The sequence below is a fragment of the Zeus faber genome (assembly GCF_960531495.2).
Source record: "Zeus faber genome assembly, chromosome: 7".
Taxonomy (NCBI): Eukaryota; Metazoa; Chordata; class Actinopteri; order Zeiformes; family Zeidae; genus Zeus; species Zeus faber.
In genome coordinates, this window is record NC_137203.1 from 20,442,355 (window position 1) to 20,469,062 (window position 26,708).

Genomic DNA, 26,708 nt, shown 5'->3' on the forward strand with positions numbered 1-26,708 from the left:
ATTCATATGTAAATTATTGATGCCATATGGAAATGTAATGATGTATTTTTAAGATGGAGGCATTGAAGGATTCTTGACCTTTTTAAAAGAAAAATGTTAATATTAATAATAATTGAGGAAAACATACTTCGCATGACCGCCAAGGCGAAAGCGTGCTCGAGCCACACACCCCCGAGGGTGATTGCATGCGAGGGAAGCACACGGAAACGCACACAAGTACACGACAAGTACGACACAAATTGAAACATGCACACAATTAAGGTCTACCAAAGAAAATCTTTTTTTTATTTTAAAATTGTGACCATTTTTTTTTCACACTTGTGTCCGACTCAAGAGAGGACGCACCTCCTGCTTCGGAGCCTTTTCAGCTGTGAGATCAAATATCGTCAAATCCATAGTCCTGTTATAGTCTGGATTATTTGAAACGACTTGATAAAGGCCGCAGACCCAGATGATCCCTTCAAAAGGTCCAGGTTAATTTCAGGAAAAACCACCTCTGATCTCTCAGAGTGTACCTGGACCTCAAGCATGCCAGGAATGGGACATGGCAGCCACCGTGATACAACAGAGCCGTCATTATTAAGACGGAACTTTATATTCATACTATGATCTGTCGCTTCCTCTACCTCGGCCATAATACACTGTACGTACACAGACTCACACAAAGCGCTGGGCGAGACATTCCCATACACGCACACAACACACACACAGGTTCAGCGAGTTGTGCTAGTAAGGGTTTAAAGCCCCCATTGTTCCTGACCAGCTGACCTGTCTAGAGCACTCCCCCAAGTCTCTACTTCTGGCGGAGGGGAGAGAAAAGAGATTGAGGGGGGGAAATGAAAAGAATGGGGAGAGAGAGAGGAGGAAAAAAAAGGAAGAAAAGACTGGGAGGCTGGGTGGGTGGGTGGGGGGGGCTCACATCTGTCTGGGAACAATGTCAGAGAGTGCCTTTGAGTCTGCGGGGTTAAAAGGGGAGGAAGATCTCGCCGTGAACGCTGTTAAACGGTTCGGTGGTTTTGACGGTGGCTGATGCTACAGACAGCGGCAGCGCTCCCCCGGGAGGAGGCGCACACGGCGCAGCCTACCTCCCCGGGCACGGCTCCTATCAAAATACACCTCCACCTGCCTCCCCCAGCCGCAGAGATAAACAACAACACGGCGGGGGGCAGAAGGGGGAGGATGCGCGGATCTGAGGAATAATCTGATTCTTAGGAAAATAGGATCACTTCCCCCCTTTTCCCTTTGTTTTATTTTTTTACATCCTCTGTCATAATTGACAGTTATAAGCACAGCTTATAGGCTCACCAGGGCTAGGTGGGGGGGTGGGGTATGGTGTAGCAGAGCAGAATATAACAGTAAAGTTACAGCTCATGAGTAATCAGAGCCTTCAGAATGTATCGTAAATAAAAAAATAATAATACATATATATATATATATATATATATAATAATTTAACAAATTAACAAACGTATTATTAATTACAACATAACAAATACATAGATTGAAACATAGATTTTTAATTAAAATAAATAGTAAATATTATTAAGTACTTTTTTTTATCATTAAGAAAAGCTGTGACCAACACAAAACTATAATCGCGATTGTAGGCCTCAAAGCTACGTTGCACGCACGCACGCACGCACGCACGCACGCACGCACGCACGCACGCACGCACGCACGCACGCACGCACGCACGCACGCACGCACGCACGCACGCACGCACGCACGCACGCACGCACGCACGCACGCACGCACGCACGCACGCACGCACGCACGCACGCACGCACGCACGCACGCACGCACGCACGCACGCACGCACGCACGCACGCACACACACACACACACACACACACACACACACACACACACATATATACAGGCAAAACTGCTCCATTTTACCATCATTACACAGCACGGGTCCCCCGCTCCCTTCGGAGACGTGTTCTGCCTCCGGTGCTACATTTGACGGTTTGTTGAGCGGCACGTAGGTGTGTAGCCTCCGCCGCGTTCCGTGATCAAACAGCCCAACTGACGCATGGCCAATTATCCTGGCTGCTTCCTCTCATCTCGCGTTTAAGGGGAGTGAAGGTAAGAACCAGAGCGAGTAGATGGAAAGAACACGATGGAAGGAGGGAGGGAAGAAGGAGGGGGAGAAAAAAATAGAAAAAAGCAATACCGGCAGTGTGTTTATAGAAGAATGGCAGATGTGAAAGCACTCTCCTCTCCATCCCACAGGGAAGCTGACATATGCACCATTTTGGGAAAAAAAGTAAACAATGGCTCTCACACTTTATACCATTTTTTTATGGTGAATCTTAACCCTCAGCAATCTGCAAATAGGCCAATATAAAACAAATAAAAAAAAACAAAGTGAGAATGTGGGGAATCAAAAGTGACACCAGGTGTGTTAGCTCGGCATTACGGGCTCGTCCTCGTGCGCGGCGTTCTCCGTGTGACGCTTCGCAGTGTGACATTCTTCACAAGGGAAATGGCACATTTTTAAAGTATTTTTCATGCTGCGTGATACATTCCCTCTCTCTCTCAGTATCCTATTCCTCTGTGTAACAAGGCTGAGAGAATGTTGAACCTTGTTCACACTCCTGCTCCAACTGTCTTATTTTTTATGAGTGCAGAAACACCCCACCGCCATATATTGCTCAAAATAAATAAAGAGAAAGTTAAGGTCGTGTATTCTCCCTTCACCACAATACATGCATTGTGAGCCTTGCAGGGGCATTTGAAGGCTCTGCCGCCACTCTGTCCTTGTTCTGCTTTTAACATACATAGTATTACTGTGAGGGAAAAACGGAATATAACAAAACTATATTTATCGATGAAGACGAACCTTGAAACCCGGATAGTATACACTGCCGATGACACAAGACGAAGTAGAGGTAGAATTACCCAAATCTAACATTGACTTTGCCCGGCTGCAAACACAGCGGAAGGACCTTGATCTTGGCGCGGTGCTTTTATGGGATCAGGACATACAGGAGTGGTGGTAAAGAAGATGGGGTTAACATGAAAATGTTGTTCTATGTCAGGAGGCGGCACCTCTTAGGGGCTACGCTCTTACTGGTATACATACTGTACAACCCTGCGTAGCGGAAAAATGAGCACAACAACAGACGTGCACTTGCTTCACCCAATCAGGATGGAGCAGCATAGCCTACTGTATATAAACCCAGGAAGTGCCCCCCTTCGTCCTCTTTTACAATTCATCAGTGACTGATAAATGAGTACTGGCCTTCTAATTAAAGTTCAAGTTCAAGATCTCTGTCGTCGAGTATATATTTACTTAGCATCTTGAAAATAGTTCTACTACCTACAAGAGCCACCTGTTTAAGCACAGGGCTGACGGTAGTGGGCTATACCCACGACAGATGCTTCATCTTTCTGGGAGCGGAGCACGCTGCCGCCGGTCTCGTGGAGACCTGGCATTCTGTCTTGGCCACTGAGTGGGTCTGTCAGAGTGACATCTTCATGGACCTCATGCCGACGGGCCAGGCCCCTGTGGATAGTATGGCGCTGTCACCATCCCACACCACCGGCGGGGAGGACGACAAATGCCTCATCGTAGACTGGGGGGGGCATCTTCACCAAGTCTGCTTCTCCACCTATTTTCAGGCCTGGCAGCAAGCGGTTTGACGAGGACCCGGCCTCCGTCGCGCCGGGATACACCTCCAGCAGGGACCCACCAGTGCAGTCCCTTCGGGCAGAATTCTTCAGCCTTCTCTCCTCCACGGCGGGACACCGGGAGATTCACATGCCCCCACAGCAGACAGTTGAACCGATGGTCCCTACTATGCTCTGCCTTGACTGCTACTACTAGAGGTCCTGGCGTCCCTCTGCAAAGCGCGCACCCCAGTGTCCTCCACCCCCTTCACCAGGAACGTTGTGGGATTCCAGGTGCAGAGGACAGGCATCCCATGCCTCAAGGAGTTGCTGGCGCACTACTTCGTCCAGACCTCAGTGGGATCCTGGGCATCCAAGAAAACACTGTTGCCGTCGGCGAAGGACAAGTTAACTGCCCTGCTGGCCGATAAGATATCAGGGCCTCTGTCCACACAGCACATCAACCTCCTGGAGTTGGAAGCTGTGTTACTGGTCCTGAAGCACTTTGACTCCCTGGTAGGGGGCCAGGATGTGCAGATCAGGTCAGATAACCTGGCTAAAGCGGCCTACATCAACTGCCAAGGGGGTGTGAGGTCACTGGCGCCCCATTACGCGGCCAGTAGGCTGTGGGAATTTCTTAATTGGGCTGTGACAACGCTTGAAGTGCGCCTTTCGAACCTATCTCTCAGATCCCGCTGTAAGTGCTGTCTTTTAAAGGGGACCTATTGAACAGGTTTATATAGGTCTCAGAGATGCCCAGAACATGTATTTGAAGTTTTTTTTCGCCGAAACCACCACTCAGAATATGCCTTCTTGCCATTCTAACATGCCTAGATAACCCTCTGGTTCCTGATGGTCCATTTCAATCTGTGTGCAGCTCTAAATGAAAATACTGCTGCTCCCCCACTACTCGAAAACTGCACTACACGAAACTGTTCGCCCCAGTTTTTGGAGCCCATTGTATGAATTACGGAAAATTCACATATTTCACCTTATCAGTCAACCAAAATCTGTTTCTGATAAACTTTGAGGCAAGAAAAGCAATCCAGTTTCTGAACTTTCACTCATATTAGATCTGCAGGGCGTTATTTCGTATTTATTAAATGCAACTTTGTTCCGACTTTCGTAAGGCAAGGTGTTGGACAATCCTACTGCGTGGTTTGTGAGGTAACCCTGTCTCAATACAGGAAACAAACTGAGAAAATATTATAGGAATTTATTCTGCTGAATAAAGAGATACAGATACATTTTAAAAGCATTGAATGTACATTCTGCCCTTGCTTCTGCCGAAGAGGGTTTTATACCGTGAGAGGTTACGTGGCCTTCACAGTAGGGTAAACAATTAAATAATTATCTCAGTGGACAATGCCTATTCATGTGAGCCATCTATAAGTTACACTGTATATGTTTTAAGAGCTGCGCAAGTTACAAAAGGCAATTTTTTTCTATATAATATAGGAAATTGACCGGATTGCACGGCTCAGCCGCATACCTTCTTGTTTTTAGAAAGAAGCACACACAATTATTTTTTAAATATGTACATTTCCATCGTCTGCTGTAGTTATGTCACAGACAGTTGGTACTAATCTCTCTGCAGCCAACAGAGCAGTTCCCATGCTCAGCTCTTAGCTTCGATGATAGCGGGTCTGGTGACTCTCCAGCCATGGGTGGAGTTACTCAGATGGGGGGCAGTTCCAATTCTAATCGAGTCTCAATGTGAAGTAGGACTGAGACACAAATCTGAACGGCTTGTTGAAAAACATATTTTTGGATATACGCAGCTCACAAAAAGCTGACTGGGTTGTTTTATTTCAAAGTTTGTGTGTTAGTAGGCCCATCAGAAACCCAAATGAATGCACAGAAGCACTGAAAAATTGAGTTTTTTTCTTTAAACGTCCCCTTTAAGACAGCGCTGCCAAACGCTCTGACCTCTGCAAAGCGTGTCGGGCATCTGTGCGCTCTGTCCATGCAACGTGCCTGCTTAGCCATTAATGGTGACCTCAGCAGTGCGATGTTACGTCTTAACCTGACGTTTACACCTAAGGTTGTGACAAGCTCGTACAGATCGAGGGAGGTTACCCTTGATGACTTTCTTCCTCCTCCTCACCAGGATGTGCGGGAGGAGCGTCTTAACTGTTGGTGTCCTGTGCGCGCACTGGAATGCTTTGTGGACAGCACAGTAATCACAACAACTGTATGCGCTATGGAGTGGTTGCGCTTGGCCAGCTGCTCTATGCACAGCGCCTTTCTCACGGGTTATGTGATTGTATCGCGATGGCTTATGAGTCGGCAGGTCGGGATGTACTGACCACTCTCTGCGCCCATTCTACTCAAAAATGTTGCGGCCTCGACTGCCCTTTTTAGGGGTGTCAGGGTTTAGGACATTTGTATGGCAGCATCACGGCCGTCACTGTCTTCATTTGTCCAATTTTACCTGTGATGTTTCCGCATTGGTCACTTTCCCAGTCTGTGCTTGGCATTGTGGCCGAGCAGACCCTTTTGTGTCACGGGTTACTCCGATTCTCTGGCGTGTCGCCTGTGTTCAGTGACTAACACTCTCTCTGTACATACAGTGTGTGTGGTGTTAGTGGCACCCCATTGGCCTTTATTGGACACGATGGATTGCCAGGGACATGGTGTGTGCATGCGCATTCACTGTCAGCTTTGGCTGCTTCAGCCTTCACTCTGGACCGTGACGTACCTGAGGCATGTCAGTGTCCAGTGGGGAGTATAGTATCGGGGGTCATCCCCAAGGGGTAGAGCCTCCTGATATAGAACAACAGTTACTGTAGCTTTGTTACTACAGTTCTATGAAGGAGGCGTAGCCCCTTAGGGTTTTATACACCATCAGTCTTGCTGAAAAGTTTCAGAGGATGAAGGGGGGCACTTCGGGGGTTTATATAGGCTATGCTGCTCCACCCTGATTGGCTGAAGCGAGTGTACGTGATGAATTTCAGTAGTTCCGCTAAGCGGGGTTAGTTGTATACCAATAGGAGTGTTCTATGAAGGAGAATAGGAGCGTTCTTTCGGGCTATGTCTGTTTCATAGAACTGTAGTTACAAAGCTACAGTAACTCCCGTTTTTCAACAGAGGTCTTGCCCCTGGATGAGCAATTCTCCTTGTTGTGTTGGTAAAAAAGGAAAGCACGGCGGAAAGAAAATTAGGTTGGAAAAAAGAATGTAATCACAATGGGGTTGAGGAAGTCACTGACAATGGTGTGGCTCATAGCGCGGCACACTATGGATTGGACTTTAACTTTACAAATGCGAATACGCTATGACGGATGACATCCTTGGTCCTTCATGGATAACCAGTAGAGACAGAGAGAGAGGCAAGGCAGTGGAGGTAACAATGAAAGAATTTCAGAAGATGCGTTAACATGATGATAATAAGTAATGTCCACATCACAAGAGGGACAGGGAGGCCTTAATAGCACAAGAAACAAAAGAACAATGTAGAACAATAAAGTTCAAACCCTGTGCTATAAGTATGTATAAACTGGGGCTGTACCCGACTCAGAACTTTATCTTCAATGCGAATATTCAACTATTCAGCACGGGGGGTGGAGGAACGGGTTGGGAACAACCCCATATTAAATGGGCCCCGGGTTATATTATTGAAGATTGTAGTACCGATAAGCTTTGACGTACCAGTTCTGTTAACAGTATTTGAGAAATTAAGGTTATTTAGGTTATCTATATAACCAGTTTCTAACTTGCAATAAGATTAAGATATTCTTCTAAGAAGGATTTTCGCTATTATCAGAAGAGACATCTCTCCTCTATCTCTCTCCCGCTCCATAGCCAGAGATATGGGCGAGGCCAGCTCCCTCTGCTTGGCTCTCACGCACGGCGAGCGCAAAATACGACCCGATCACCCCCTCTCAATACGTAATGGGCAGAAAATAAAGCAGTGTTAATTATGCTCTTAATTTGTTTTAGTTTTTCTCTTAAAAAATAAAAACAGAAACGATTAGAGTCTACTGATAAAACAAAGGTCTACCGACCTACTGTTGCCCTGGACTTGGCCGAGTATCGCTGGATTTTTCCGCCGATTGTCGTGTTGTCCTTCAGCGCCTTCTCACACTCCCTCTGCATTACGGAGGCCAGTTCCCGGGCCACAGTGCCGAGGTACGCTGCGTTGAGGAAACCCAGGATGGCATGAGGCTCCACCAGCCTGGCAAGGACATGGAGCTCCTCTTTGATGGCCTGAGTCAGTGCTGAGTCGGCAGAGCGGAAGCCCGAGGACAGTCTGTCAAATCCAGTCTCCCCCGGTGGACCGGAACTCAGGGCCGAGTGAAGGAGAGACACCACCCATTGGCTTCTCATCACCTGATGACGCCATATCAACATAGCAATGAATTGAGAGTTACTTTTGTATATTTAACCAAAGACATTACAAACACTTTTTCCCCATGTATGCACCTAGCAGCAGCGGTTCGCCGCTATTTAAATTACGAAATATTGAGGAGAGGAGAGGAGAGGCTAGGGCTCCCTCTTATTATCTCTTTAGAAACTAATGTTATATTATTTTGCTCTATAGACGCTTCATATGCAGGTCAATTCACACACCTGTGAGTAAAGCATATAAATTAGAAACTTTGCACTCACCTGATAATGTCAGCGCAACCAATACAATAACAAGCAGCGGGTATATATCAACAATGAAGCAAGCAATGCTGATCATGGATTCAGGATTATCATTTGCTGAAGGGAAAACAGTTCTGCAACTTCATGTGCGCTGCGCACAGAGCACTTTTGGCACAGTACCAGAAAGTGGATAGCCAACAAAAAAAATTCTTCACCTCCGCTGCTTGAACTCCATCCTAGGGGAAACACCGACAAATACTGTATTTGTTGAAGAGGGAATGTGAACCTGGTAGTGTGTGAGGACGTCAGACTCAGGGTAAAGGAAACACAGCTGCTGGAGGCAGTGGACCCGTTCAGGAAGGGACAGAGAGGACAACTGTCCAGGTCCATGATGCTCTGGGCTGCAGGAAGACAGCCGGTCCACTAAGTGGCGACGGAGACGGATTCGCAAATCATCCCACAACTGCTGGACCTGAAATAATGATGGAAGTGAGGGACAGGGATTGTATGTTTAAACACCCTTGTCCAACATTTGTAAATCTGAGAGACTACTGTATATATATCTATCTATCTACAGTTGAAAAAATGGTGTGAATGACAATGAAGTCAACGGTGCCTTTGGCTTACTTCACCTTTCCTTATCTAATGCTGAAACTACTATTGTGAAGAAGTGAACAAAAGGCATAAAGTTTGTCTGCGGTTCTATAAGTGTAACTTTCAACATTGGCACTCGCGTTCTCTGTAGGTACGCAAATCTCAGTCAATTTTTTTGACACAGATTACAACTCCAATGTGCACATAGTGAATCAAACCACTGGAGCATAAACATGTTTATTTAAGGTTGATTTAACTCCCTTCATTTTACCTTCCCACTTGAATCCGCGAACACAAGCGATTATCGGATTGCGTTTACCTCGAGGGAGGAGTCGTCTCTGACAGCATTGATGGCCGCCGTGCAGGAAGCAGCCTGCTGAGCCGCCAGGGAGGAAGAGGGGGAGGAGAAGGAGGCAGACGGTGTACAAGGGAAGGAGACGGCGCATTGGGAGGACAGGTTCAGCAACAGCTGGAGAGTCGCCTCCTCTCTGCCCTCGTCTTCTGTCCTCAGGTACTGTTGCTGGGCAGAGGGGAGAACAAGCAGAAGAATTAAATACAACAGAAGAACCTGGGAGAGTCTAAAATGAATCTCGGATCGAGATTGCAAATGCCCAAAAACGTGCAAAGATGGAAAATCTTTACTCTACATAGCGGAAAATATATGGACGCAATTAACGATAATATAGACGATAATAAAATAATAATATAAATAAATAATCTGTGAATGTAAAGTGTCAAAATGTAATCAACAGGTTTTTAGAAAATGTAAGTTCCCGTGTAATTTTTGTTATCATACTTTTTTACTTTAAAAAAATATTTATTTATTTCATTATTATCATTATTATTATTATTATTATTAATATTATTATTATTATTATTATTATTATCATCACACTTGTCACACGTAAGGTTTGCATTTTTAAAGTCATTTTTAGCCAGGTAGACATGCAATTATTCATCATCTTCACTGAGATGTATTACCAAAGCCTTGAGGAAGTCCATGACATCTTGATGTCCCGTTGTGACCGGCCTGGAGCCACCCGGGTACCGCAGATTGAGCCACTGCAGGCACTCTGTGGGACTGGGGGGCCTATCCCCCGTCCAGGAGGTTCCCATCTTAGCCTGGAGCTCCTTCAGGCTCTGTTCAATACTGAGCAACACAGAGAGACTCAATGGGCGCCCGTCCGGTAGTTTAAGATCATACTGTGCATAATAAACTATGGTAAACATCAGAATAAAAACACGGCAAAACATCACACACACACACACACACACACACACACACACACACACACACACACGCACACATACATACACAAAATGTTGTACATTAGAGTCAGATTGACCTACACACATCCCCACTCACACTCATGCAGTAACCACACACAGAATATTTTCAACTCTCCCTCTCTCTCCCCCTCTTACTCTCACTCAGAGTCTACAGAGGGAAAAGGGGGAAGACAGATACAGGAGCATCAACAATAATGAACACAGACATCGATATATCAGCGCCTGTGAGTGTGTACTAAGCGTCTGGTGTGAAGTGGTGTTACAGCAGCCTGACACACACACTTGCTAGCTCACATCTTACTCCTCTCCCGCACACACAGACATATACACACATTCACGCAAGCGCGCTGTGTGTTATGATTCAAACTGACTGCATCAGCTAGTCTGTTCTCCCCCCTTAATGTGACAGATTAAAAATGACATCTTCAGGCCCATCATGTTTAGTCATTTCCATGCAAATCGATGTATTCACATGACTGTTTGAGTGTGTGTGTGTGTGTGTGTGTGTGTGTGTGTGTGTGTGTGTGTGTGTGTGTGTGTGTGTGTGTGTGTGTGTGTGTGTGTGTGTGTGTGTGTGTGTGTGTGTGTGTGTGTGTGTGTGTGTGGGTGTTTGCAAGTGCACATGTTGTGTCATTGTATTTATGTGTGTGCATATGTGTCATATGCCCACATGTTATTTGTTTGAGGGTGTTATTTGTGTGTGTAAGTAAAAGTGTGCATGTGCATAAACAAAGTATGCTGTAGTGCACTTGTAATTAATAGTATTCTCTCAAAATGTGTGTTGGGAATGTGTGTGTATGGAATGTTTCTATGTGTGTGTGTTCCTCAGTTTGTGTGTGTGTGTGCTTGTCTATATGAAACAGAGGCAAAGTGCCATTTCCCCACCGTACCGTACCCCCCCTCCCGTAGGCCTATAAAGCGCCTCCTGCTTGCTGCTCCTGGGCCACAAACACATCCAGATGTCTTCCAATGGCGACACATTAAATAACCGTTCAATCTGACACACTTTCCTTTACAGAACGGGGGCAGAAACGCGGGGGGATAAAACGTTATAGTCTGTTACAAATCGCTGTCCTCTCGATTAAACGTCTCTGCACGTTCTGCTTCCTCTCTTTTGCTCTCTCTCTCTCGCTCGACTTTCGGAAAACCAGATGAAGCTTCTTTTTTTATTTTCTTGACACAAACTTGCTGACTGACAGAATCCTGATTATGTAGTGAGTGTTTATATCGATTCGCTAGTTTAAGTACGGCTGTGCCGACACAAGATGTGTGTGTGTGTGTGTGTGTGTGTGTTCGTGTGTGTGTGTGTGTGTGTGTGTGTGTGTGTGTGTGTGTGTGTGTGTGTGTGTGAGCGCAAGGATAGATTTCATGCTAAGTCATGGACACCACACCATGGTAGAATAGCCAAATGCCTCCACTATGCGAGTGTTTGGGTGTTCTAGCAGATTTAAAGCACCCTAACTTGGGACATATTCTGCATCAAACTCTCGACAAACATTTTCCCCCAGTTTGGTGGCTATAAAACGTTGGCAGACAATAATTACTGAGGGAAATTACTGTAATTACCGTTCAGATTGTTCAGTATTGGTTCGTAGCACTCTTGATCGACAGAAACATTTCATTCCAACAAACAGACAAACAAACAAAAAAATCCAATGTATTAAATAAATAAATAAATAAACAAACAAACATTTTTCATGTGGCAGTCCAGTGCTGACATGCCATATGACAACAATAAAAATCCTCCAATATGGGGAAAACAGAACGTTTGTCTACCCCCAAGATTTAGAAAAGCCTCAAAAAGCAATTTCAAGCTTGAATCTGGAGCATCCCCCTCAGAGCACCAACCTGACTCTAAAAGGTGATAAAAAAAATATATATATATAAATAAACGATAATAAAAGATAAAAAAAAGCTAATTTGAGTTAACTACTCTGCAGAAATGAATTGGAGTGTTTTCATTTTGCTATTTGTTGACAGGGGGGAGGAAGCTGTATCATGACCCTATATCGTGGACTGAGATCCACGGTAGATGCCAGATGTTCACTACCTGCTTCCCTCCCAAACTATTTGGATATTCCATCCCTCTGGGACTCGCCTTAACCGTGCAGGACATAAGCAGATGGAATATTGTGGGATTTTTTGGTGTTTGGTGTAAAATTGCTGGTAGGAAGCAGAAGGGCTATTTAGGTTCCATCTCCATTCCTAAACATCACCCCGCAAAAAAATACAATTTAATACCTACAGAAACACAAACTGTCTTTTTTTTTTTTTTTGGTCATTTGAGCGACTTAAGATACATTTCCGAGTCACTGCTTGGACGACTACACTACTTTTCTCCATTTCCCCGGTTCATTCCCAGCCCCCGCCCCTTCAAAAAGAAGCATCTCGCTCTCCTAATTCTCTTTCCGTTTTCGCCCGCCTTTCAATTACCTCCTCTTAAGAGTCTCTCACTCCGAGTCATAAAGTCAGCGCGGACGGGTCCATACGGCTTCCCCACGATTGCTCTGACCTCCCGCCCGCCGAGGTGAGAGCCACTAGCCGTCCTAATCAAGTCGGCGGGATTAGCTCCACAACACTGATGACTTCCACCGGCCGAGAGAGCTCAGACCCCCCCCCCCCCCCCGCTCCAAAAGAGACGGGTAGGAGGAGGAGAAGGAGAATGAAAGAGAGCGTGTGTGAGTGGAAAACAGGAGGATTCAAAGCAAATACAAAGCGTTGGACTCTCAAACGACAATGGACAAACCGGTAATGGCAAAAGCCGCCGAGGTTGGAAACTCGACAAAAGACCTGGAAGTGAGAGTTGGGGAAGCCGAGGAAACAAACATGTCAATCATCGTAGAGTTAAACTGACACACACGCACACGCACACGCACACACACACACACACACACACACACACACACACACACACACACCCACACACACACACACACAGTTGCTGAAATGAAATCTAATTGTTTTTCAGACATTTCCCCTCACTGCAAACCCACCCTAACTTCATCACCACTGAGAGATCGAGAGAGAGAGAGAGAGGTGGCAGAGGTGGGGGTGGTGGAGGTGGTGCAAGCAGAGGTCTTTTATTAGATATGATGGCACATTTCACAGCTCTCTGACTTACAGAAACCCAATCCCCCGATTAGTCAGCGCTTTGACGTTATCTTAAGTTCCTTGTCAGAATTAATTTAGTGTGGGTGGGCTGCAGTGGGAGCTGTCTGTCTGTCGCGCTCCACTCCCCTCCGCTCCACCCAATCTTGCCCACGGGGCGAGTGGGGGTGGGGGTGGGGGGGGGTCGACCGGTGGCGGGCGGGAGGCAGGAAGATCTCTTTCAAATAAGCCCCGGCTCCAGTTGAGTGCCAAACCGCCCGCCTGAGAACCGAATCTCGGCTGTATCAAAGGGGCCCTTTCTACGCGGCGGCGCTGGGGCGGAGGGGGAGCGAGCGAGCGAGCGGGCTTGAATGAGCAAGAGGGAACGGGATCCCCCTCGTCTGGTCGGGACCCGGAGCCCGGGGCCCACTTAGTGCCCTCAGCCTCCAGCTGACCCACACAGCGGCCCAGCGGCGAGGAGCAGATGCGGCTCAGATACGCTAACCTGACACACGTGTCACGCACCGCTACACAGGAAACTCCGACCACATACTGGAAGAGTTAGGGAACAAGGAAGCATTCCTTTTCATTTTTTCAGAACAGAAATCCCTCATGAAGTAAAATATTCCAATTCCACTCCAGATAAAAAAAGAGGTTAAAGCACACATATACATGTACAAAACACTCACTCACGCCAATCAGCGCCAAATGCACACAAGATAAACATCCACAGACACACACACAAGGTATGCGTACATACCCTGACAAAATAACACACACCAGCCATACACACATAAGCATACACACACACACACACGCACACACGCGCGCACACGCGCACGCACACACAGACACACACACACACACACACACACACACACACACACACACACACACACACACACACACACACACACACACACACACACACACACACACACACACACACACACAGACACACGCCAGATCAAATGTAAAACTACTAATGTTGCACCCTGATCAAGATTGGCAGACTAGTGGGAGCCATTTGCTTTACCGCGGTGAGGTATGTAGAGTCTGCAGCATGCAGGCCCGCACTGACACTTAGAGGTCTTTTCCTGAACCTCCACCCACCACCACCCTTCCATTGACAGACACACGCACACACTTACACACACAACCACACACTCACACACACACACACACACACACACACACACACACACACACACACACACACACACACACACACACACACACACACACACACACACACACACACACACACACACACACACACACACACACACACACACACAGCTCTCCTCCACCATCGGCACTCGAGCCCCGTGTCGTGCCACTGTCCCATCTGATGAAAACTAATGGATTACAGTGTTTCAATTTAAAGGCAGGACAGCTCCGTTGTCGGCCTATCTTAATCTGCTTCAATTAGGGCGCGGCTCTTAGTCAAATCTCTGACATCTGAGAAGCGGCGGCAGGCCATGCTCACTTTGGCACTGGAGCCCATCCACAGCGATAGGTGACCCTATGCGCCATATCGCTTTCTCGTGAGCCTTTCTGGGGTCCTTTTCCTTTCACCATTTCTGTACATGATGTTTGTCTCTTGATTGCCTCCATAGTAGCTCTTCTGTCCTTTGACGCACTTCCACAATTTGTCCAACACAATAACGAGTCAAATGGTAAACATACTGTGATTATATGGCTCTGCACCATTTAAAGGGAATTCCAACTCTCGTTCTCACCCCTCACTCTTTGACTTAGGCGTTAGGCAGCTAGACAAGCGCCAACTAACTCGTCAGCCAAGCCAGCTCCTGAAGTCCACAGCTAAACCCTGTGGGACGCCAAAGATTGAGAGAGAGATTGAGAGAGAGAGAGAGAGAGAGAGAGAGAGAGAGAGAGAGAGAGAGAGAGAGAGCGAGAGTGAGAGCGAGGAGTCCTCCCGTCAATCTTTCTCTGTATGGAAGATGGTATGGTAAGCCATACACAGACAGACAGACAGACAGACAGACAGACAGACAGACAGACAGACAGACAGACAGACAGACAGACAGACAGACAGACAGACAGACCGACCGACAGACAGACAGAGAGAGACACTGACCAATGAGTTCCCCCCACCCACATCACCCACCCACAAGAGAGGCATTGCTTTATTTTTAGCCCCGTTCTCCATTATGTAAACCCTTTGTTCTCATAATGGTTATCCCTCTGCCATCTGCAGGAACACAAAATAACCCTTTAATGCTTAGAGAGCAGAAAAATGGCCATGCCTTCAGTAATAATCCTTGAATTACCCACCCAAGGGTTTTCGTTTCAAGATGTGGAATCCTCGATTATTATGTTCCCATTTAGAGGAGGGGAAGAAAGGGGAGACAGAGAGAGAGAGAGAGAGAGAGAGAGAGAGAGAGAGAGAGCGAGAGAGAGAGTGAAAACCATACAGACAGGTGTAGAGACAGAAAGTGTTTGAAAGAGGAAAAAAGAGAGCAGGGAGAAGAGGTTTGGAGAAAAAATGAAGGGATGGGACCCGAAAACACTAATGGTGCCAGAGTGAGGGTTTTGTTTGCTCGTCACATTTTGGTCTGTCCCCCATCTGGGCCCTCAGCCTTACAATGGACGGGATGAAGAGCCTAAAATATACTGTATATTTCTCTCCTTATTCTCTCCATTTTCTCTGCTGCAACACTGATAGCGTTTCACAGTTTGGTCTTTTATGATACCGAACAGGAGTGTGTTAAAAAGGAGCGTTAAGCAGCATTTCAGCAATGACACACAAGTGCTATGGATTTTCCCTTTCCAACATTCCCATTGAATATTGTGTTTTCATTTTAAAAAAAAGTGCTATATTTTCTTTACAAAAGATATAGTATTAATTTTCTAAAGCGTAAATAACATTACATTTCGGACTAAAATAAACTCCATATTACAACAAATATGTTCCAACGAAGGAAAGTCACTTCAAGGCCACATTCAAACTGATTATGTTTTAAAAAGAAAAAGACTACTACCATTTAGGGGATTTTTAACAGGGAAATCCATGTTTTCAGTCTGGGCCGTGTCATAATATTTGTATAATGGGTCCTATTTGCTGTTGTGATGAAAAATAGATATTCCTGCTTCAACTCCCTCAGAGATAAAGGTAGTTGTTTTTGTTAAGAAGGCAACCGCTCACATATACTGTAATTCCAAGTGTTCAAATACTTTATATTAACTCTCAACAGGAAGTCCTACTATGGTAAAAGACAGAAAAAAACAAACAAAGTTGACATATTTCTGACATATTGATCAGATTTTTAGTTTGTGATGTGATATCAACCCCCCCCCCACACACACACACACAAACACACACACACAAACAAACGCATATACACACACGCGCAGTCACTCTGAATCAAATAAAGCTGATATAGAAAGGTCCTCGAGACATAGAAAGACGAAAGATAAAATACTGATTAATAAACGAAAGAAATTTCAAATCATACAATAATTAAGTGTAAACATAAATAAATAGATAGATAGATAGATAGATAGATAGATAGATAGATAGATAGATAGATAGATAGATAGATAGATAGATAGATAGACAGACAGACAGACAGACAGACAGACAGACAGACAGACAGACAGACAGACAGACAGACAGACAGACAGACAGACAGACAGACAGACAGACAGACAGACAGACAGACAGACAGACAGACAGACAGACAGATAGATAGATAGATAGATAGATAGATAGATAGATAGATAGATAGATAGATAGATAGATAGATAGATAGATAGATAGATAGATAGATAGATAGATAGATAAATAAATAAACAAACAGACAGACAAATGAATAAATAAATAAATAAATAATCTGTTAGTCAATAATAGTGTTCATTAATTGTTGAAATGCATTTCCTTGGAAAAGAAAAAACAAAAAACAAAGATACATGCCCATACAGGCCATTCAGTATTTGTCTCTTTGGAAGCTAGAGGGAAATTCCTGTATCTAATTCAAGTGTTTCTTGGATTGATAGACCGTCCACCTTGCTGCCCTGACTGACCTGCAGGCGTTCAATCTGAGTTTCTCCTCCGTGTCCTGGAGGAGCTGCTGGATGTCCAGATCGCTGGGAGCTCCAGGGGCCAGCAGATCCACAAAGGCGTGGTCATGAGGAAAGTCCCTCGGCCACTCCATCTCCCCCTGCAGAGACCCAAAGAAGTTGGCCTTTGTAAATGCCCTTTAAAGCTCTATACATATTCATACTCATATCACATACAATTTGACAGTTTATGAAACTTAAAAACAGATCCTTTTTACAGCTAATGTATGGACAATTAAAAAACAACACTCCTAGTTTAACTCCAGGGGGATCTATAGCCATGATGAAGAATGTTTTTTTTTATTAAAGAGAAAGTATGATAGGTCATGTTAAAATTTTTAGCGTTGACATCAAAGTTATCTTTAGATACGAGGCTGAATTTCTGTATATTTCTCTCTATCTAATAATCTCTGAATTTCCTTCTTTCTATCCTTGCAGGACAATTTTGGCTGGAAGGCAGGGTCATTCCTAGCAGTGAGGTCAACAAACCACACGTCTCCCTGAAAATACAGATTTATGCCTATTGATTATTTTCTAAACTTTTCTGCAGCTTTATTAAACCAATAAGGGCTCAGTTTAAGTATTTTTTTTCTGCTATATTATAGTGGGTTTTTTTTAGGGTGGGGGGCAGAGGTTAATTTGCGTGGGCCAGTACCCCTTAAGCCCCCCACCAACCTCCACGATGCCTACACCAAGGCTACACAAACCATAATGATACAATTTCGAAGGAAGCAGGAGTCGTATTAGATCAGGAGTCTCAATAGAAAGCACAGATTGATCGCACTTGAAGCGAGTGGGAGCGCATGGTCCACCTGTCCTGCATGTTTCCAACTCTCCACACCCCCTTCCCTTCCTCAGAAAATGACTAACAGTCTCGGAGCGCCGCTGATCAAATGCCTCCAACACCACCACGACCGACTGGCGCGACACTGAGAGTCAGACTTCCACCGAATGAAATAAAAACACGCCGGTTCGCTCTCATAAACAGCTCATCTCCCCCCGTCTCCACCGGGGTTGAGGGCCGCCCCTCTTCCCCCGCGGTGCTTAGCGCTCATGCTAACAGTCCGTCCCGTGGTGGCTCGGCGACGCCGTGTCTCATATCGGCTTTGTCATCAAGGCGAGTCAAGTGGAAGGTAATGGAGAGTGTCAGTGTCAATTTGGCTTTCTCACACTCGCGGTCTCGCTCCCTTCTCCGTCTTCCGCTCTGATTTTAATAATCCCTGTCAAACTCCAAACAGCTCGGCGCATTCCACCGCGCTTCTCCGCCGCCGCTCCACCGAGCCGCCGCGGCCCGCGTTGACAGGGCCGACAGGAAGCTCAACATTCATTTAGAGCTGCATAAAAGGCGAGCCTGTCCAGCTGGACAAATATTATTCCCTCCTGATGACAGTCTTGGCGGGTAAGCTGGTTCTTGATTATTTTCCCCCTCTCGTTCTCTCCTCTTCTCCAATCATTCCTTCCCCCACCCCCCCCCCCCCCACCCCCTCCCCCACCATACCCCCATTGTCATCAGGCTCCAAGTGTACCACTTTCTAAAGAATCCGCAGGATGCGGGGAAAATTATCAACCTGTGAATTATCAGCCACAACAGCATCATTACCTGGACCAAGTCACAAAAAGACATTGTGAACGTGTACTGTATGTGTGTGAGTTTGTGTGTGTGTGTGTACCTGCCTATTTTTTCTTTATAGAACTCCATAACCCAGTGTGTGTGTGTGTGTGTGTGTGTGTGTGTGTGTGTGTGTGTGTGTGTGTGTCTCCTCCAGTCACTGCACATGGCCTCATTAGCTCATTGCTTTAAATCACCTAGTCTCTATTGTCTTGTCATTAGCTCTTTTAAGAGCAGATGTTGGAGGAGCCCACTGTGTGTTTCGGCAGAGAGGGGCCACGCATTGGTACGCTGCCTGCCTGAGACTTTTGAGAGTCCCAAGCAACGAGAGCAAAGAAGGGCACGCACGCACACCCGCTCTATCGCTGGTGCTGCTGCCGCCTATCTACCTCAGCAAGGATAACACACAAGCCCATTTACAGTAATGAGTTTGCCCTAAAATATTTAGCAGCTTGTTCCCCAGGCTGCCTCTTTAAAGCCACTTAGTGCATGTCAACTTAAAAGTCAACATTATTTTCAAAGGGGGCACCTCACAGTCAGCTGTACGGGAAACATAATAAACTAAATAGGTACATGCAGTCTGCTGCAATAACGTTAGTGTTATTCATTTTAGAATTGGAAAGCCTATAAACTAAAGAAATTCTGTAATATATATTTTTTTTTTACTGGTAAAGACACAATGTGTTCATTAAGGCGTTGGCATGCTAGTAGGTACATTGCAACAACCCAGTATCAACGTGAGAAAAAAGTACTTGAATGTGGGTAAATAGGGGAAATTAATAATACATGATTTGAACAGAGGGTTATTTGTTGTTGTTGTTGTTGTTGTTGTTGAGGTGGATGATGTAATCGCTGAACTGCATCATCTTAAGCATTGACTCAGTTATTACATTTATTCATGTTTTCACAGGTTACATGCATATCAGAATAGGTGTTCACTTTTTCCAAGTAAAGGGAAGGGGAAGCTATACCTCTAACACTAAAACACACACAAAGAAAAGAATAATAATAAAATAAATAAAACAACAGCAGCAGCAATAATAATAATAATAACAATAATAATAATAATAATAATAAATATAGCTGCAGGCATACACCGGGTCCATTTTAGTCATGTTAGGTACAAATTACATTTTGCAGATTTTACATAATCCAGCATCAAACTACAAGAATTCAGCCTGATTCTGGCCCGAATTTGTCGTGTCAGACAATATTTTAATTGTCCGGCCATAATAGTCATCTTTATTCTTTGTCCTTATTTTGTAATTATTTTGTAATTACATAAACTTTGAAATGATTTTGTATAACAAACACAATACATGTTACTTTCAATTTAGACTTTATTGCGCTTATCGTGCTAACAATCTCTAATTAAAGAACTCAGTTAAATAGATGAATTGCCTGTAATGTAATACGGACAACATCTACTTTAATTTGGACATTAACACTCATTTTGAATTTGACTTATTATGGTAGGATGCGTCACAATTTAATGCCTTCTCCCTTTTCATTTTAAGCCCGCTAAGTTTGGCTGTAGGAAGCTGCATGTACATAAAATGTCTTTAAAACAACCGTCCATGTTTGCCTCTAAACCAAACCTTCTCATTGTTATAACTCACTGTGTTGTCTGTGGAAATGGAGCTGCAGTTTCAGTGACGGCAGGTGAAGTTTGGTGTCGTGGGGGGCAAAAATGACGTGGTTAAGGAAGTTTGACTGGTTGATGCCATATGGGGCAACAATGACCTAGTAATGTAATTATGGTGGTCACGCCTTTCTGTGGCTTAAATTTTCCGATGGGTTACCGTTCCATGAAATCCGAAAAGCGTTGACGTCTTTCTGTGAGTCATTACAATTTCACGGGTACCAGTATTCCGACGCGTTCCTAGTACATAAAACGCATCATTCATTTGCACAGTCAGGGTGGGCTCGACTCGACGTGATGACGAATTTCTGTGGCTTAATATTTTTTCGTGTCCAAGTTTTCCGATGGGTTATGATTCCATGAAACCGGAAAACGGTTGAGGTCTTTCCCTGACAATTTACAATTTTCAGGATACAATTTTTCCGGTTTATTCCAAGAATATGAAACTCATCATGGAATCGCAGATTTTGCATCTTACAACTTCCGCGAATCCCGCAAAGTAAGGAGGAACAAAACGTTGCATCTAACACGGGGTTAGATCTGAACAGAATGTCTTCCTTTAGCAAAGGACCAAAGAGATAAAACAAACAGGAACAACAACAACACAACCCGCCGACTTCAACCACATCAGACGGTACACACGCACACCACGCACGAATGGACGTTTAGAACCATATCCTGCACATTTATAAGGAATTTTATTACGTTGGCCTGTCGGTGATGCACGAACATTCGGCTACTTCCGGTCAAATAAGGTCGGTTTTTCTCTAATTTCGGCTTGGTATGTGGATCGATTTGGGTGAAACTTGAACCACGAGATGTGTGCGAGGTCCCGGCTCTAACGACACCTCAACTATGTCTGTCGCTGGTACTGCTGCTACTATGTATGTCTGGTTGTTCTGTCCCAGACAGTTTTAAACCTAAAAGTGCCAAAGAGAATAAAAAATAATGAAAAATCTGAACAATAACAATAGGACCCCTGAAAATAATAATAAAACAAATAAAAAATAAATCTTTCATTTTTTTTTTTATTTAACACAAAAGTTTCAATACAAAAAAAGGATATTTATTTCGAAACCATATTTCCATATTTAATGTAATCCAAGTGTCAGTTAGTATGTAAAGTAAATGTAAACAGGCAACACTTTACTTAAACTGACTAAGGCTCCTTTGAGTGATTACTGTTATTATGCATCTATCGGGCAACCTACCTGTGTCAAGCTCCTTCAATTGCCTCTAATGCGATAAGCACAGTTGAATCCAGCTCCATGAGACGGCACCAAGTCAGTTACCAAAAATGAAAATGCGAATACAACTATATTGATCGAGCTTCACAGCAAGTGGGGGGGCGTCCAGTTTTCGCACGACTCGGCTCGTGCCACCACTCGACTCATAACAACACCTCGATAGGGGATTATAAAGCACATAAACAGTATTACTGGGCAACTCCAATCCTTATTCGACTACTTAAACGTGTATTTGTGAATTAAACTAGGTTCGCTTCAAAATAGCAAACGCTCAAAGGGGCAGAAACAACAATAACAGTACAAGCTGCATCGCAGGAGGCGTAGAGACCGCGGAGCGTCCATGACAACAACCCGGAAGCAATGACATAAAGCTTCCGCTTAGTGGACGAGCCCAAGTGGCAATTTAAATAGGGGTGGGTATCGATCGCAGAGTTTTAAGCTACAATATTTATGAAGATACATTTGAGATTAATGTGTTTTTCACGAGATATTAAAAAAAAAAAAAAACTTTTTTTTTTTTTTCTTTTAAGAGTCCGAATGCGAACTTTTTCGTTCCTCATTTTGCACGTCACTCCGTCGATACGTGTGCCGACCCTCAGTGACGTGTATTGTTGTCATCCTTCCATGGCGGGGCGTGAAATGTTGTTGACGGTGTGTGAGTCTCGGCGTGTGAGTCTCGGCGTGTGAGTCTCGGCGCGCCAGCTCGGAGTCCCGAACGCAGTGCGTTGTCTGTCAAGGACCCGGGAGGAAGGGTACGGCAGGCGTCTGGTTGCTAAACGAGGCCGAGCGTGAACGACCCCCATCAACAAGTCGTTTAAACCATTTTCAATTTGGTCCCCGTCGTGGGGTTTGTTTTTTTTTTCTTCCGGGGGGGGGGGGTTAAACCCTTCGACAATCGTTATACACGTACATTGTAGTTGTTGGGTGGAGATTTAAGGGTTCATTTTTGTTATTTATTTTGAGAGTGTCGTTATTTCATTTCATTACTTTTCCTGGTTTCTATTCCAATTTCCTTACTGTGACAACGTGTGTTGTTCTGAAGTGCGCGCATGTGACGTCACAATTTCCCCCCAGGAACGGCTACAGTGTCGAATCCAAAATCTGAAACGTGTGATTGAAAGGTTTCAGAGTAACAAGAGCGTTTTTTCCATATGGCAGCTACAGTTGACTTATGACAGTGTTTTCCTGCCTACAGTGAAAGTGTTTTGTATGTACTCTCAACACACATTTAGCGCCGTTTAGAACTACTAGTGGAGCCAACGTACACAACGTTTTTCCAAACTCCCATGTTACCTCAACACTCCTCCTGTCCTCAAACAAATCATACGCCTCCTTTTCATTTTCCTTTCTCTCAATTCCCTGTGGTTGTCAGGATGGAGAGCACCGGATACACGTTTCAAATTTCAGGAATAAAAATCCAAAGTCAGAAGGGAAAGCTGATCCGAGGAATTCTGATGCTGGATGGGAAATACATTGGCGGTTCGGTGAGTAAAAGTTTTGGCTACACGTTTTGACGTCATAGATGGTCTGTTTTCTGAAAAACATCGCACATTGATCATCTCATTACTTATACGGATTGATCGTAGTCGGGAGTGGTAAATCCTGATCGACAGAGAAAGTCGTCATATTAACAAAGTAAACTTTGTAATGGCCGATAAGGAGCCATGTGAAGTGGAATTATGCTCTGTTCAAGTTTTCCTTTAACCATTAAGATACACCATAATTTTAATGCTTACATTATTTTGCATATACAACATAATGTGTAACCTGTTATATCAACAAACAATTATTTAATACCGTTTTTTTCCCAGATCTATCACTCACAAGTCACACATCTCATAGTCTCTCGGATCTCACCCAGTGAGAAGTTTTTGGCAGCTTGTGCGGCAGGTCAGTCAATATCATTAAGATTATTGTGATGTAGACTTGGAAACATGAGTATGATCACTCTATGACACCGTCCATTTTAATATTCCATATAATAACAACACATAATTCCCATGATCTTTGTCAACATATTCTGTCTTCTCTTCCCTCACCAGGAAAGTGGGTTGTGACTCCACAGTACGTGTTGGACAGCGTTGAGAGCGGCTCCTGGCTCTCGGAGGAACCCTACGAGGTGGCCCTTTCTCCCGGAAGCCCCTCGGCCTACTACCCAGCGAGGTGGTGGAGGGAGACGCTGCTCGCCGTGGGGGGCCGTCCGGGGGCCTTCCAGGGCTGGAAGGTTCTGCTCCTGCTGGACAACTCCTCACGTGAGGCTATGTTCAAACGGTAAGATGCCGTGGATCTCCATCCATTTGGGCTTGTCGCAATAAATGTGGCTTTAAATGACTCAACCACTCTTTTTTTTTTGTTATTTATTTTCTTGCAGAATCCTGAGAGCAGGCAATGCCAAAGTGTATGTCCACCCTCCTCCTTCCCATGTGGCCATCACCCATGTCATGACAAAGCCTGGGTCAGGGAACCTGAAGGAACACGGCGCTCCCTGCTTCCCTATAACACACATCGTCCAACATCTTTTTGGGGTGACACTTTTAAGCCCATCAGAATTTCAGTTTAACATATCTCAGTAACTGTTTCCATAATGTCCATCTGTTTGCGTCACACTTCCTTTAAAAACTGGTGTAAAAGTATCATGAGAAAAGGAATTTTTTCTGTTGGAATTTTTTCAAGACTTTCCTGAAGACCTATGGAACTAAAATATAAAAATGTCCCAAATGTTTTATTTCTGTTTTTCCAAAAACTATCTTTTGTGTTATTGACAGGATCATTGTGTGGATTTTGGTATTAGTGTGGAAGATTGTCCAACTGAAACTGATGAGTCTGATCGTGTCGGTGTCGACTTTAAATTGTTGGAGACAGAAGTCAAGGAGTACATCATCAAACAGGAGGTAGGAGTATCAGGGTATTCAATTCAATAATGGTAAAATAGCTTGTGAGTTAAATTGCATGCATTGATGTTGTCAGGTATTGTCGGAGTCGGAGGTTATTCATTAGCCTCTTACACGTGAAAAATTAATCCAGTATGTCACCAAATAGAAACACAAGATGGGTCAGAAGTGCAAAGGGACCTGTGTTTCAGATGGCGTCAAAGACTGTCTTATGTTATTTGCTTGTTAAAGCTCTTCATTATTTTTGCAAAGTTTTTTTTTTTTTTCATGAGAAGTTCTGCTTAGTTGTCATTTCATTTTTGTTTGACCACCATATCAAGAGAGATAGAAATTCCAGACTTTTTAACTTTTGGTTTACTGACTACCGAGCGATCTACGGAACTTTACATGCTCTTCTCACCTTGGGAATTGTACTTGAAAACGTCCAATTTGCCCACAATTAAGGAGGAGTGTCGATTTGGTTTTTAACCATCATTGTGCACATTTCGACAAATTGGTAATGCTCAGAAACTGCGTGACATGAAATGGGTCCCCTTTTTTCTATCCTCAAGCATCTTAATAAAAATTAAAAAAAAAAAAAAAATTTAAAAATTACAAATATCAGTCCCCTCACATATTATGAGCTAATTAATAAACTACAAAATTAAAAATGTTAACTACAAAATACTTTTGTTTTAGTAGGAACGGACAAGACTCATGTTCCCAGAATTTATCGGCTACCATGACCATTACCATCTGCACTCTCAGGTAAGGCAGTGACGATAACCTCATTTTTGCAATACCGCCATGACGTGATCACCGCGGTGTTGAGCTCATGACCGTCATCACAGCAAATTATATATATATATATATATATATATATATATATATACACATATTATTTATTTATATATATATATATACACACACACACACACACATACTGTATATTGTATTGTATTTAATTTTTTTGCTGGTGAAAGTTTCTGGAGGAGTTGACATATAAACATAATTATGTTCAAGGACTTCTGGAGAAACTTTTCAGTTTGCTCCGCTAAGTCCGCTCCCGCTCGTCAATTCAGCTTTGTGTGTCGCGCACGAGGGAGAGGGATAGTCTATTAAACATATGGGGGATTTATTTTGTGTGTGACCGATTATTAATAATTATTTCTCGGGCTGTACCCAACTCAGAATTTTGTAAGTCGAAGCGCATTCAGCTGTTCAATGCCAATATGAACTGGACGCGGCTCTCCACGATCGGGGCGCACGAAGAGCTCGCGTCCGTAAAAATATATTTATTATTCCCCTTATTTAAAATTCCTCATTGGAAAAATAGTCCCTCCCCCCCAAATCTGTAAACCACAATACCCCAGTTATACATTGCTTTTCACCGTGGTAAGAAGAAAATCATACCATCACAGCCCTACTCTCAGGTACACAGACACACACACACACACGAAAAAATTCCTACAGTATGTGTTTCATCAAGGAGTAAGGGTCATTTAATTCCCTCTGTGTTACATGTTTCAATGCAAAGTGACGTCCCGAGCAAGGGCGCATCGTAGCCGGGTCAGCGCTTTAACCAATGCTGTTGCCGGATCGGAGCACCGTGATTGGCAGGCCTATTAACGCCGAGCCTCAGCAGCCTCACTCGAGTGGATCTGCGTCAGATCGCTTTTATAAGTGCTTGTGTATTTCCATCCCGCGCTCGCTGACTCCCATATGCACGCAGCCAATAGAACTGACAGTAAAAGATGACCCCATTCCCTGCTGGGAACCCTTCACCCCCTCCCCCGTTGGACTCATCACCATCCAGGACTCTGGTTTCCTCGGATGTCATTTTGTTGTTCTACCCTGTCTTTACTTCCTTCCTGTCCTCCGGTGCAGATCATGGAGGTGGACTTTGGAAGTGTCGGCTGTATGATTGAGTGTCAGCTCTTCATCGAAGCCTTAGATTCCATCAAAAGTTCCCTGTCTCCCGGCCTGTTGCCCCTGGCGACGCACCTGGTCTCCCTCATGGAGACCGCCTCGCAGGTAGAACCGCAGTTACAGATTGGACCGTTCCACCTCATTGCAATTGTC

General features: G+C 44.5%; 2 protein-coding genes across 2 annotated transcripts in view; one reads left to right on the plus strand and one right to left on the minus strand.

Annotated features, from left to right (window-relative positions):
• Positions 1 to 21,928, minus strand: part of kiaa0825 (KIAA0825 ortholog) — a gene marked incomplete at its 3' end in the record, with an annotated part of 135,950 nt that extends 114,022 nt beyond the window's left edge. The window contains exons 1-6 of the mRNA XM_080004249.1: positions 21,721 to 21,928; positions 17,223 to 17,359; positions 9,780 to 9,948; positions 9,118 to 9,318; positions 8,491 to 8,676; positions 7,622 to 7,946 (exon numbers count right to left, since the gene is read on the minus strand). Of these exons, the coding sequence (XP_079860375.1) occupies positions 7,622 to 7,946; positions 8,491 to 8,676; positions 9,118 to 9,318; positions 9,780 to 9,948; positions 17,223 to 17,353 (1,012 nt within the window). The 5' untranslated portion in view covers positions 17,354 to 17,359; positions 21,721 to 21,928. The remainder of the gene's footprint in view (positions 1 to 7,621; positions 7,947 to 8,490; positions 8,677 to 9,117; positions 9,319 to 9,779; positions 9,949 to 17,222; positions 17,360 to 21,720) is intronic.
• Positions 21,929 to 22,375: 447 nt separating this feature from the next.
• slf1 (SMC5-SMC6 complex localization factor 1) overlaps positions 22,376 to 26,708 on the plus strand; it is a gene marked incomplete at its 3' end in the record, with an annotated part of 33,660 nt that continues 29,327 nt past the window's right edge. The window contains exons 1-8 of the mRNA XM_080004250.1: positions 22,376 to 22,508; positions 23,129 to 23,240; positions 23,568 to 23,646; positions 23,799 to 24,027; positions 24,128 to 24,281; positions 24,522 to 24,647; positions 25,329 to 25,394; positions 26,514 to 26,660. Of these exons, the coding sequence (XP_079860376.1) occupies positions 23,130 to 23,240; positions 23,568 to 23,646; positions 23,799 to 24,027; positions 24,128 to 24,281; positions 24,522 to 24,647; positions 25,329 to 25,394; positions 26,514 to 26,660 (912 nt within the window). The 5' untranslated portion in view covers positions 22,376 to 22,508; position 23,129. The remainder of the gene's footprint in view (positions 22,509 to 23,128; positions 23,241 to 23,567; positions 23,647 to 23,798; positions 24,028 to 24,127; positions 24,282 to 24,521; positions 24,648 to 25,328; positions 25,395 to 26,513; positions 26,661 to 26,708) is intronic.